Source organism: Cyprinodon tularosa, unplaced genomic scaffold, assembly GCF_016077235.1.
Source record: "Cyprinodon tularosa strain WSP-4 unplaced genomic scaffold, ASM1607723v1 ctg94, whole genome shotgun sequence".
NCBI lineage: Eukaryota > Metazoa > Chordata > Actinopteri > Cyprinodontiformes > Cyprinodontidae > Cyprinodon > Cyprinodon tularosa.
The window spans coordinates 2,325,127-2,338,652 of record NW_024039718.1 but is presented as its reverse complement, the minus strand read 5'-3'; the positions used below and the strand labels follow the sequence as shown (position 1 = coordinate 2,338,652).

Here is a 13,526-nt window from a genome sequence, read left to right as displayed (position 1 = left end):
AGAGGCTGAGCTCGTAGATGATAATAAATAACATAGTTATGTATAATATATTACATTTCTAACTGTATATCCCTGTAATTATTACACACTGTACACTGCAAAAACAATCCAGAAATAAGTAAAAAATGGCTTAAATTAAGTATATTTAGCCTTAATTTGAGCTGGTAAATAAGATGATTTGCCAATGGAATGAGTATTTTCACTCTTAAAATAAGATAGTTAGATAATATTTACTTGAAATAAGACGATAAAATAGTTTTTTCTTATTTTAAAAGGAAATTGTCTTGTTCCATTGGCAAAGTGTCTTACTTACCTCCTCAAATCAAGGAAAAAGACACTTATTTTAAGAAAAAATAACTTATTGAGATTTATATTTTTTGCAGTGTAGCTTTAAACAGAGATGTTGAATTATCTAAGCTCCTTGTCCAATGGTAGAATGAAAACTAGATGGGCAGAGTGATTGAAGCTTTGTCTGTTGTGGTGAATAGAGGGCAGAGCAAAAAAGGAAAGCTCCATCTGTCCATGCTCTGACTCTCATCTATGGTTGCAACATGACCAAAAGGAAAAGACCCAGGACAGAACGTCCTCTGCAGGATGGCTGTACTCAGCCTCAGAGATGGGAGAATGTTGCTAGTGAAAGGGATGTCTGGGCTTCCCTTCGAGGTACAAAGGGCCCACAAACTGATCCCAGATAAGGAAGAGTGACTGGATGGATGGATGGAAGGAAAGGTGGGTCAATTGTAAAAATACAAAAAAATCTTAGCCTGTGTGTAATTTTAAGTGCAAATTATGCTTAACAACAACTATTAAACAATCATATAATCATTGTACAGGTTATAGCAGTTTACAAAGTTATAATAATTTCCAAACTATGACCGCAAGTAACACACCTCTGATGTTCATGATGTTGATGTATTTGTTCTCGGGAGCAGCCAGAAAGTTTCCGCCAGTACTCCAAAACACAGGAGGCATATTTTGACATCTACCAGCTCGCTCAGAGCCTGATCGGTCTGTCTTACTGTAAAATATCCAAAAAGCAACAATACTAATGTGAAACAAAATGACATATAAATAAAAAATCCTGAAAACAGGCCTGAAGGCCTAGAATTGAGAAAATCTGATCAGAGTTTTTAAGATGCTACAGAAATCCTATTTCTTTGGTTGCTTCTGGTAAATAATGTTAGGATATATTCTTTACTTTTTCAAGTATAAATTGAAAACAGTCAAGTCAAATTAAAATAACTCTAAATGTGGACATGATAGTAACAAAAACAGTTGAAGAAAGTAGATAAAACCTGACAATGCAGGAGAAGGTAGTCTGTAACTCCACGGTGCTCTGGCTGATTTTCCACAACTGGACCACCTTGTCCTGAGAGCATGTAGCAAGCAAACCCTGGTCACTGCTCCAGGAACAACAAGCCACCTTTAAAGAACGAAAGAAAAGGAAAAATTTTCAAATAAAGCCCTAAAATGTATCACAGGAAAAAATACTGGTATGAATATAGATAGAAGTAGTATTTCTTGTACTAAACAACAAGTAGTAGTAATTCTAGAACTTGTTTACAACAGCAACAAGCCCTGAATCTTTTCTGTCAAGTTCATATAGCTCACCTTGTTGTAATGCCCCTCAAGTCTCTTAAGGGGACACTTGCGCAGATCACCAGCAAGGTCGCTGTATGTTTGGGGCCGATTGGGACTTTCTTTCACTGCAGCTGCCAAGGCCTTGACCAGCTGCTGTGCTGCCCATTGTCGATGTTTGCTGCTGGGTCGTGCAGAAAGGACGCATGCTGCCAAAGCGTTGGCTAGCTCCAGAGCTCCCATCCTGCCACTTAGGTGAGGTGAAGGAGGCAAAGGTGAGGAAGCCACCCCTTGGTTACCTTCATCTAGGTCAAATGGACACATTTGGAAATGATGAATAATACCGTCATTTATTACCAATGTAATGCAGTCATTAGGTAGAACTTACCAATATTTTCATGTTCAGTTTTTTCAAAGCTGCAAGCGTGAAAGTTCTTGTCCGTGAGCAGGGACACCAGATGTTGTGTGACCAGGAAGGTTGCAGGCGTTTGGTCGCTGGGGTCCTTCTGTTGCATGGCTGCCGGAGTAGATGTTGTTAAAGTTGTTCTCTGCTGTGATTCAGTGATGGCTCCAACATTTAGCCCAGTAGCTGCAGCCATCAGGTCCTGAGGGTAGTATTGTCAGAGTAATAAATGTGTTGGTTTCACACTTTCTCTGCAGATTGCAAACATTTATTCAAAAAAAAAAAGGACACAAATGTCCATTGAAATATAGTTTAAGAACTGCATTTCAGACTCTTGGTGATAAACTGCGACACTATAAGAAGATGAAGATGTGTCTCTGTATCGACCAAAGCAAACTAACCTGAGTGCATATCTCTACCAGCTGCCTGTAAGCAGCAGGGCTGTGTGAGATCACGTTCCCAATGGCTGATGTGAGAAAGCTGAAGCAGGTAGTCTTGTGGCGTTCGGTCAACAGGCCCCGCACTCCTGGAGGATGGTCCACCCAGGTATGCGATCGGCCCCCGGCAGCTAATGTCATTAGACGCACCAGAATCCGGATGTCTGCCAGCCCCAAGGACTCCAGCCCATTGGACTGGCTGCACACAGATGCACTAAAAGGCCAGACAGAAATCAACAGTCAAACTACATGTTATATACACAGTAATGAAATACTGCTGTGCTAATATTTACCTAGAAGCAGTCTGGGAAAGCGCTCTCATCACCATGCTGTAAGCCAGGAGGATCTGAGCAGTGGATGTGACTCTTCGTAACGCTTTTAGTCGATCATGGGAGTCCCTCAAAGATACAGCCTGCTGCCCGAGGCTCAGAGACGTCTTCTGGTCAAGAGTCACAGCTCCTAAGAGACAAAAGCCGACATAAAGGCCATCATACGAGTTTTTATAGTTTTCTCATGCTAACAATGACAAACAAAAACTAGTGCAAAACAGCAATGTAGTGTGAAGTCTGGATGAGGCCAGGATTTTTGATGAGTAATATCAACTCTGATGTGATGATAACTAAACCGTTCCAGTATAACACTGGAACTGTGTTTTTAATGTTTTTGATGTTTTGCTTTTTGGTTATGAAGTTACATTTGTGTGCAACCCTTTATAAAAAATTACATTCAATAATACCTTTAGAGCCCCCCTTGGTGTGAGAGGATGAGCTGTAAACTAGAGCGCCAAGCGGATCTGGTTCGGTAAAGACGATTGGATCAGGGACAAGCTTTTTCTCAGTCAGCCCCAGTGGCCTCAGCAGGAGCCCAAAATCCTCCAACCCTGTCAGTTTCCCCTGGCCGTCCTCAGCTTGGTGGCTCATTTCCCACTCATCTGAGCAAATAGAACAATCTTATTCAGTTTATTTCACAAATATTAGTGCAAAGGTTACTTTATTAATGTGCATTCTTCTTTAGATGGAATTAACCTTCTTTACCATCTGAAGTGTTATCCATTTGGCCAATCAAATCTGATGTCAGACCTTTGATCCTGCAGCAGAATCATGATTTTAAAATCTGAAATAATGTCTTCTACTTTTTACTCACCAACCACCTTCTGTACCTTTCATATTTTGAGTTTGGATCACTGCCGTTAGCAGCCAGATATTTGTCTCTGCAGGAGCTGCAGAGGAGGTAGAAGGGGAAGTTGGAGCCACACTCCCCTTTGAACCAGACATCCACGTAAGCTCCAGTGCTGTCGTAGCCTTTGCGGGCAGCACTTTGTCCACAGCCTGGGTGTCGACGTTTTATGTGATTGTTAAACTGCAGCGTGAAAGTGTTGCAAAGCTCACATTTCACCATCTGACTGTGCTCTTCTCCAGCCTATTAGAAAGACAGCATAAGGACTCAGTATTTCCAGTACTTTAAAAACTCATGCAATCTAAGAATTTTAAATGCAGCCTTTATGTTAATGGATTTCATAATTTATAATGACTGACAGTAATAAGTTCATATCACCTCTACAATCTGCAGAGTGTCTCTCTCTAAACTAAAGAATGAGTGGGTGAGAAGGTCCTCGTAGGCCTCTTCATGGTACGGGTCATCCATGTAACTCAGCTCTGACTCCTCCTCAGCAGAGAAGGGATGGAATTCCACATGTTCTGGCCAATCACCCACTGCTGTATGGAGTTGTGGCAGAGGGCTGGGCGACGGCAAGTCTGTAAACATGATCATTTGAAATTAAAATGCAGGCTTTTCTTATGTTGTATGTAAATGCATGACCTCTATCCATTACTCCTTTCCCCACTGGCTGAAAAACCTGATTAAACCCAGGAACAATTGGCTTTTAGTGGCAGTAGGAACAGCTCACTGATGCGTGTCAAACCCAGGTCATGCTGTGGGAACACCAATTTGACCTGCTAAATTACGTGACTGCACTGAACGCAAAGTAAGGACGTCAACACAGCGCGCCAGCCACATCTGATCAACCAAGCCGAAACAACTCTTTTAAACGATAAACATGGAGCAGTACTGGTGAGAGGGATTTGGATTGGATAAAAGAGCAAAACAATAAAGCACACTTGCTACGTCCTGGCTTCCTTACATGTTTCTCTCCATTTTTTACTTTCCTAATTTCTGTTGCACTGGTGATATCATCAGTGCTAACCAAGCGTGATGGTGTCACCAGACACACAGCAGAGGGGGAACAGAGTATGCAGCCTACCAGCAATGGAAAGGGAGCAAAAAGCCTTTTTTTAGCGGGTCGACCCATGTTTGAAAAACACGTGTCAACCCAGGATTTTCAGTGTGAAAGAGGACTAAGATGCAACTTTAACCTGGCCTTCGGAAAGAGGTCCTCTGAGTGGGTCCTGAGCGGCGGCGCCGTGCAGGAGGAGGTCTGTTCCTAGTGAGGTGGACATCCAAGAAGTTCTCCCTCTCTATCCAGTCAAGTCCTGGTAATAAACTGTAAACAAAAAGACCAACTTATCATTGTTTATACAGAGGGTAAACATTACAGTACCGTAAGTAGATCAGCTGCTGCCCGATTCTATGGTAGGCGCTGGTGTTTTTATTTATTTTTTTTTTACTTTTTCTCTGTTTCATCCAGAAAATCTAATCACTAACATCACTAAGAAAACCAATTAAGCCCACCTCTACCTGCCGAAGGCTTGAATAGCTAAAGAAGCTATTTTCTGCTTTGTGCACATAATGACACATCCAAACACTTGGGACTCTCAGATTTTGCACAGGACTTTTGTCCTCAGACAATGATTAAGTATCAGAAACAAGAATGTGATGTCAAAAAGTAACTCCAGTAATTCTATATTTTAATTCTCATTTTATTTCCTCTACATTTCAAACCAAAACAAATCAAAACTCAGTCCTTGCAGTTTAATGTGGGTGTCCTATTTTCAAGAGAACAAGGCACGGCCACAGCAACCAATGCATCTGGGACCTAAATATTAAAATTGTTTTAGAAATATTAGACTACTTAATATAAGTACTTTTACTTAAAACTAACTATATTTTTTTTTCTGTTGTACTTTTTACAGATTATATACAACTCATTATTTCTCGACTTTTCTCCCCCAATTTCGAACACAAGTAGGTGCCAATGCCAATGCTCTCATTAACTGTAACTGCAAAAAAAAACTAGAAAAGCACTCAGAGGGTGCAGACCTCCACCAAGCAGCACATTTGGCCATTTTGGTTAAAAAAATAAAATAATAATAAAAAAAAGTCCTTAAAATCCAGACATAAGTTTTCAATTAATCCATCAAACAAACCAACAACGCCCCCTTTTCGTAGTGTTTAAAATACCTCCTGTCTTTTTGAGTACTGCCACCATCTGATTTGGAGGGGCTACTTGTTCCACCAAATATCCCTACCTCACAATGTTAGAGAAATCTTTCAGAAATGACTGTATCCAGCTTCTGATCTGGGTCATTTTCACGGCATGGGGCTTACCTCTGGGAATAAGTTAATTGGAATCCATTCATAACTATTTTACTTATTCTAAAAAAGGACAGACAAAGCAGCACAAAATGGAAACGTAACTTTCTTGGCCGAGGTAAAAATGTCAAAACCTGCTAATTCTGACTACATTCTCTAATTTCTTACCTTTCACTTGTTTGGTTAGTGGGCCTTTCAGGGCATTGCACCGTCTCTGGTCCATCAGGCGACGGAGTTTCTGCTGCTCCCTCTAGTCTAGGTGCCTCAGCTGCCTGGAGGTCGTCAGTCAGGGGGTGCTCTAGCATCCAACTCGCCAGGACTTCAATAGTTTGAGAATCCAAGTCACCTGCTACATCTTGGATACAAAGAGTTTAAATAAAGAGATGAATGAAGAAGAGTCCTGTTACCACCATGGCAAAATGTGATAAATCTGTGCAGGAAAAATTTGCGTGTGGTGCAAATAAGTGGTAATCATGGCTGGAGGGGGTGTAAAGGAGCTAAAATAGATGGTCTATCTAACTATCATTGGAATATATCAACACATAATGACCACAAAATGTAAAACTCAAAGCACATGGAGCAAAAAACTGGCAACGAATACACTACAAAAGCAGTACCTGCTGCCTCCATGGCCCAGTAGATATGCCTCATAGTGAATCCCATTTCTAGCAAACGACTGGTGACAAACATTTGTGTCCGCTCTGGTGGTTTAGGAGAAAATGGAAAAAAAAAAAGGTACACAAAAAGCAAGAAACAAACCAAGCCCACAGCTCCAATTTAAAATGTACACCATTTCTAAATTTAGTTGGAAATAAATTGCAATATTCTAATTTGCACATAACCACTCATTTACACCTATGTGCAACAATTCACAAATAGGAAGACTATTTCCTATGCCTTTCACGTTAGATTTTTATTTGATAAATCAAACTAAAACTCATGTTTTTTGCTGATTCTTCACCACTTTATGGGTAAATTTTACTACATTTTAGAGACAACGGCTGAAGACAAGTAACAACTCAGATCTAGGGGGCAAATATAACCCAGCTAATCTCAGGGTGATGGTAGGAAGTACCAGCACAGTCAGTAGCCATCCACTCAGGCAACTGAACTCATCTTTGAAAGTTGAGAGTTTTTAAGTATGAAAATTCATTATTTCAGGAAGGATTTTTCATTTAGTAGCATGTGTGTAGAATTTACTTGAAGTGGATTATTTGGCTCAAGAATTTCATATTGTGGAAAGAAGAGACTGGTTTTAACAGTGTGAAAGATGATGTCTTTGCAATAATGTTTTTAGAAATTTCCTTGGTTTGAACTAGAACAGATGTTACCTGAATAGTCTCAGGTTTTTATGTTGTCTTTTTTTGTGTAGTATATGTATTTTTTCCAAGCCAGCCAAAGAGTGCTTCTAAATCCCTAGAGTGATAGTCTGTTAGGTCTCAGGGTTACAGCTCTAAGATAACGTTTTTTTTTTTTGACTAACTGCTGTGTAAAATATTTAAGCTTCAGACTTTTTTATCACTACATTTCTCTTATGCATTTTAAATGGATGCCCCAATTCCTTGATGACGTTATGTTATCACTTTTTTAGAACTTTTGCCTGCATCCTTTTGCCTCTTGTTCTTGTTCCCCCCATCCCCACCCCCCATCTATCCGCAATAACAATAACTTTTATGAGCCGCATATCTCAGAATTATAAAAATAAAAAGTCATAAAAGTGATAATATATGCCTGTTAAGATTTGAAGCAGAGAGGTTTTCAGTTTCTTCTTGAAATATTTCAAGAGTGACCACAGCATAACTGACGATGACCATAATATGCCATTCCAGCATGTTGGTGTATGCATGCTTTTATGTGTCAATAGCAAGACAAAACACATGCTGTTTTGAGCGGCAGCTTTACTGTGATCAGTGATTTAACATTAAAGACCATGCAACACAACATTTTTCATCAATCCATACTGATCTGCTTTATACCTCATTACACATAAGAACAGATGTCAAGCTGATTCTACATCCACAAATGTGCATCGATGATAGTTTTTTCAGCTATACTGAGTTTCTTTTGTTTGTGACATTGTCCCCAAACCCTCTAATCGCTGGACTTGTTCTTACCCAGGCTGCTTCTGGCCTGTGTGCTGCAGGGGCCAGGCTCCATGAAGCTGGTCTGCTGCTCTGTGAAGGCATCACACGCAGCAGCGCTCGCAAAGCTGAAGCACGGGGACAGCAAGGGAGGGGCGCTATCCAGGCCCGTAAGTGTAGGGAACCGAGTTAGCAACACATGCCTAGAGGAGGTGAAGATATAGTATATACAGTAATAACAAAGACGCAGCTCTAAATTCTCACTGAAGTCAAAATTGTATCTACTGTCTCATTTTAAAGGCTCAAAGGATGAACTAATAAAATAAGGTTTCAGTCTAAATAATGAATATTTCAGTCAAACCTTATTTTGACTGCAGCAGGACTTAATACAGCATAGATAATATTATGATTGATCTTATGCTTCAACTTTTTCCTGTCAAAATGATCAAACCTCCTTCCTGGAGTCCCTTTTAACATACTGAGTCAGCGCTGAAACAATTTTTCTTAAGAAAAACACTCACACATTTATTTCAGGTCAGCTGGTTGGGTTAGAAGGACAAGCAGGTACAGCTGCAGCCTTGGTTAAAGAGAGCAGGTACAGCCTCTTTGCTTTTATGTAACATCACAACCTAACTCACCTTCTCCCCGGACCTCAGAACAGCAGCTGCTGCCAAGAGATTCAGGTCTGCAGTGATCAGTAAGAATGGAAACCCTAAACATGGCCTTGTTTTCTCACATTTTACTGAAAAATCACATTTTTTTTAATTTCTCGTGTGAATATTAAACCAAATCTGATTTGTATTTATATCCTAACCTATACTCACTGAAGGAGGCTGATGGGAAGGAAAGGGTTGAAATTTTCAACTCCATCCATCTGCAGGTTTGCTTGCAAAGAGGATGCCAAGTCATTACTTGAAGATGAGGCAGAGACTCTGTTTGATTGGCTGAAGATGGCAGTGCCTTCTGAACCCGCGCTGTACAACGACACTGAGCTGGAGGACTTGGAAACGGACTGAGAAGACGCATGGCGCCCTGACTCTGCAAAAGAAGGAGGGAGGGAGTTTTGGTTACTTTGAGAGAAAGTCTTAATTCAGATCTAGCCACAAATGTCTGGTTGTCATTATGGAGACTTTATGGCCCCCAAGACGCCATTATTTGATGCAGTTCTCTGTTAAAAGTCTTTAGGGACATTTTAGAATCATATACAATTTTCTTTACTTTCTGTGGGGAAAGATAAACAAAAAGGGATCCTTGATTGGTGAAGGTTCCGTTATTCTAAACTTCTCTCTAATTGCAATAACTTTAGATATTTAGGGGTAAGTAGCTACCTTATTTTTGTAAACATTTTCTAATTTGAGAAGATCAACACATCGGCATAAATAAGACATTTTATTTTGTGTTAGCCATATTAGTACTCCAAATCGTTTCCATACATTGTTAATATATTCTTCTGTTAAATGTATATTATAGAAAATTTCCCCCCATGAAAATAATTATTTCTTAACAATACATGTTTTTTTCCTCTACTGCTTTAAATTAAATAAGTTTTTTCTTTAATTTTTTTTTCCGTTTTTTTAAATACCGGTAGTAGTATAAGCTATTGAGAGCAATGATACTAAAAACATTTTTTTGTTTGTTTTATGAGCCCCTCAGAGCACTCGACTGGAAAACTAAAGTCTAAAAATAAAAATAAACCAGTAAATCAATGAAAATGTTTTCCTGGTAACATGGATTTGGATACCTTTGCGTTCCTTGTCGTCCTGCGGTCTGCTCAGGGCTCCTTTGTATAACATGACTTGAGCCCTCTCCAAATCAGCAAGAGATACAGTCTGCTTGATAGGACAGGGCCTCACTGCCCACTTTACCATGCTCTGAACCACATACTGCAGTACCGATCTCAGCTCAGCATGTTCATCCCATTGTTTGCTCTTAGCCTGGTCAGGGATGGGGCTGTGCAGAGGAATCACAGGGGAATTTGGAGGATCATGCTTGGACACAAGCAGTAAATCTGAAAGCTTCTCGCAAGTAAAAAACACTGTCAGGCATTTTAAGCCTCCAATAAGAAGATAAGAGACCCTGACTGTCCTCATTTCCAGTGCAAACATATCCATTTTTAAAGTCTGAGATGTCTGAGCAGGTTGCGATAAGCAGGACAACTCCTCAGAGTCAGCTGTCTTTGAAGATGGGTTTAAAGACGGAAAAGAGTCTGTTTCAACCTTCTGTTCCTTTAACTTTTTACTTTCGCTTTCAGGAAGCCATGTTCCACCGTCGGAAAAATCTTCTTCCAGGCGGCACCGTTTCTGTTCCTCCTTTGGGATTTCCTCAAAGTATTTCCCTCTGGGAGTCTGGCACACCCCCTGCCAACCCTCTTCCTCCAGCAGCCTCATCAAGTATATTAAATCCAACAAAACCGCCGGCTTGAGTCCTCCGAGGCGCGAGACATCACAGCAGGATTCGTCACACGGCTCCAGTGAGATGATCGGAGTGTCGCTGGGTGACCAAGAATTCATGGAGCTTAGTTATTAGGAAGGATTGGAAGAAGCCACAGATACATCATGGAGTGACACCAGGACACGAATTCAACGAGGATTAATGATGAAGGAATGAGGGGAAGGAAACAAGAAGAAAGTAAAATTAGGGTTGAAATGATTAGGTAAAATGTTATAGAAATAACAGATAGAATGAAAAACACTAAGAAATTAATCAGAGTAATGATGCCAAAGAGGGAAGATGGGAGAAAAAAAAACTTATTGGTGAGAATAATTATTCGAAAAAAAACTTTATTATGAGCCAGAAGACTGTAGTGATACCTGATAGAGAGATCCGCTTCCTCCCACTGAAGCTTAGCCAGGGAACTTCCTTTTTTCAAGACCCCAAGCATAATGGCCCTGCGACCGCTTGGCTTGTGCATGCACTGGCCCCCAGCACGGAGGCCGCCGTCGACCCCTCCAATCACAGCCAGAGCTGGCCACACTTCATTGCAAAGAGCAGTCAGCTTGGAGTCTGACAGGGTCTGACGATGGGCAGCGAACTTCCCACTGTTTTCACCAGACATGTCTTTGTCTTCTTTAACGTCTTCCATCTGTGTGTGGGGGGGACTAAGGCCTGTGGAGACAAAAAAAAAAAAAAAGAATACCCTAGATCAGTTAAAAAAATAACTTATTTGAGCTTAGATTTAAAGGGAAAGTAGAAATTATTACTGATTTTTAAACAGCAGGTCATTATGATGTTCTATATCTACATTAAGTTTTGGATCCAAACATCTGTCAATAGTTTCCCTCTCTGTTTGAAATAAGTGACCGATCAGCAACCGGGAATTGTCAAGAGACTTCACTGACGTTAGCGTTTGACATAAATGTATTTTATTTTAATAAATGGAAGTAGGACAATTGGCTTTTCTCACAATATTCAGTTTGAATTTTTTATGCAAATCTTTTTCTTATACCTTCTAGAAGGTACAGTTTTCTACGATTCTGTGCAGGTGGTTTGCTCTGCAAGCTGTGTTAAAAAAATCAGCAGTTTGTTTAAAAACAGTCTAAACAGCCAGAGTTACACGTCGAGTCAGATTTTATATTATGAGGGGCTGATAATAAAGTTTACAGTAGCTTTATTAGCCCAGTTAACCCAGTGTTGGTCCAGTATATTAACACTCCCTTCAAGATACTATTTGTCACTCTAAGGAAACCATTTGAACCATTATTAGACCAAACACTATTGGCCTCAGATTTCAAACTTTTCTATGGAGTAAAAAAAAATTTAAAATCAACTGACCAACATTTAAAAAAATAAACAAAACCAGCATTTCCAAGTTTAATTTCAGCACACAACCTCAGGCCAATGGAACCAAAAGTTTTGTTATTTTCATCTTTAAATGAGTAACGCTTAGGTTACCTGAATAACTGCTTGAACCGTAAAGGGAACAATTACAAAATAGACATAACTTTTTCAAAGTGCCTGAAATTAGTCGCTTCATCCCTTTAAAAGTCTTGCTTCCACATTTGTGAGTAAAAAAAATGTTTTCTTACAGATAAAGTCTAAATAAAGCAGAGTAAATGATGTTTCTAACCTAAGCTTTTAAAGCTTCTAGAGTCTTCTTCTCTCAGGATACCACCAATGAGCTCCAAGTGGGAGTGAATGTGCTGGTTAATGTGGGGCAACCATTGATCGGACTGGTGGAGCCGACGTAGTAGCTGCACTGTTGACTCCAGCAGCACGGTGGTCTGAGGGCTGCAGAGAGGCTCCCCAGGCAGAAGATTACTGGGCATGCCTCTCATTTGTAGGTCACGTAGAGCCACCTGTGATCAACACAGAAACAGTTTGTTTACAGTTAGCCTTCATAGTTTGGAACAAAATATATTTTTCTTTCCCTTCAAGGAAGCCCGTCAGTTTATCACGTTTAATTCCGGCTTTTTAAAAGTTACATTTTTCATTATTATTATCTCATTAACCTAAAAGTAGTTTAGTTTGAACTAAAGGGGTCATCCTTAGGTAAAAGTTTGCATGTTTAGACAGAGTTATTCGCAGAGCTCTAAAAAGGAAAAAGCATCAAGCATCACTTACTGCACTGCAGTAAGCTTTAAAAATTAGCACCTAGTATATTAAATACCTTCTCTCCAGGATTACTGCTGTAGAATAAAACACAAGGATACAGTTCAGAGGCAACTACGCCCTCAAATGCCAGCTTTGGCTCCTGCAAAAAGAATATCAAAATAAAGCAATGGTTAAGAAAATAGTAAAAGCAATCAGTCAAAAGCAAGTTATGAGAAAAGACTGTTCAAACCTTATCATTTTTGGCAAAAGATATTGTATGGGCTTCCATGTCCAGGATGCAGGTGATGGTGTCACCCTGGCTAAAGGAGGGAAGCGTACGGACCAGCTCTCCGCCATGGTACAGATTGCCACTGTAAGCCCGGTACAACCACATGTCAGTGGTGGTATGGTGGTTGTGATCTCTGACTGGCCAGCGGGAAACACCGATACATGTACCCTCGTTTCCTCTGTTCTCTTTAGTAATGTAAAACTGGAAGAGGTAGAAAGGAGGAAACAGGTGGATCAATATTTGTTCACTGATCAGTTAAAAATGTCTGTTCTGACTGGGATTTTTTTTCCTCATCACCTTCCAAATAAAACATCCTGAGGTAATGCCAGTGGTTGCCAATCCGTAACCTTTTCCAACTGCGCCATGGGACAGGATGTTACCACTCTCCAAGGAACAACAGACTATCTTGTCTGGGTCGAAGGAAAAATCCCCAATGGGGATACATTCATCAAAATAGCCAGGAGTCTGTAGAAGGATGAGTTAGAAACAAAGTTAAGACAAACTGCAACAAAGGATGAAAATGGCAGTAAAATGGAGAGTGGGGGCAACACCTTCTGAGCTATAAAATAACAAATCTTATCATTTAGAATGTCTTACAAATCAAGCCCACTGCTTTACAGGTATCAAATAAGTAATATGAGCAAATAAGCATATTTGGTTCTATTCTGCAGTGTCATCACAAAACCAAGTCCTTGAATAAAAAAAAAAAAAAAAAAAAT

General features: G+C 40.1%; 1 protein-coding gene across 7 annotated transcripts in view; it reads right to left on the bottom strand.

Annotated features, from left to right (window-relative positions):
* LOC119776527 (probable E3 ubiquitin-protein ligase HERC1) overlaps positions 1-13,526 on the bottom strand; it is a 75,321-nt gene that overhangs the window by 16,920 nt on the left and 44,875 nt on the right. Inside the window, exons 35-55 of one of the 7 annotated variants that reach the window (XM_038274961.1) lie at positions 13,105-13,272; positions 12,769-13,008; positions 12,595-12,678; positions 12,055-12,283; positions 10,799-11,093; positions 9,730-10,502; positions 8,813-9,026; positions 8,627-8,673; positions 6,525-6,608; positions 6,076-6,262; positions 4,791-4,918; positions 3,973-4,172; positions 3,578-3,837; positions 3,444-3,505; positions 3,155-3,349; positions 2,712-2,877; positions 2,383-2,632; positions 1,967-2,183; positions 1,612-1,883; positions 1,296-1,423; positions 891-1,018 (exon numbers count right to left, since the gene is read on the bottom strand). In XM_038274961.1, the coding sequence (XP_038130889.1) occupies positions 891-1,018; positions 1,296-1,423; positions 1,612-1,883; positions 1,967-2,183; positions 2,383-2,632; positions 2,712-2,877; positions 3,155-3,349; positions 3,444-3,505; positions 3,578-3,837; positions 3,973-4,172; positions 4,791-4,918; positions 6,076-6,262; positions 6,525-6,608; positions 8,627-8,673; positions 8,813-9,026; positions 9,730-10,502; positions 10,799-11,093; positions 12,055-12,283; positions 12,595-12,678; positions 12,769-13,008; positions 13,105-13,272 (4,327 nt within the window). Of the gene's footprint in view, positions 1-890; positions 1,019-1,295; positions 1,424-1,611; positions 1,884-1,966; positions 2,184-2,382; positions 2,633-2,711; positions 2,878-3,154; positions 3,350-3,443; positions 3,506-3,577; positions 3,838-3,972; positions 4,173-4,790; positions 4,919-6,075; positions 6,263-6,524; positions 6,609-8,021; positions 8,192-8,626; positions 8,674-8,812; positions 9,027-9,729; positions 10,503-10,798; positions 11,094-12,054; positions 12,284-12,594; positions 12,679-12,768; positions 13,009-13,104; positions 13,273-13,526 lie in introns of all 7 variants that reach the window. The other 6 variants (XM_038274955.1, XM_038274956.1, XM_038274957.1 and 3 more) reach the window with 6 other exon arrangements.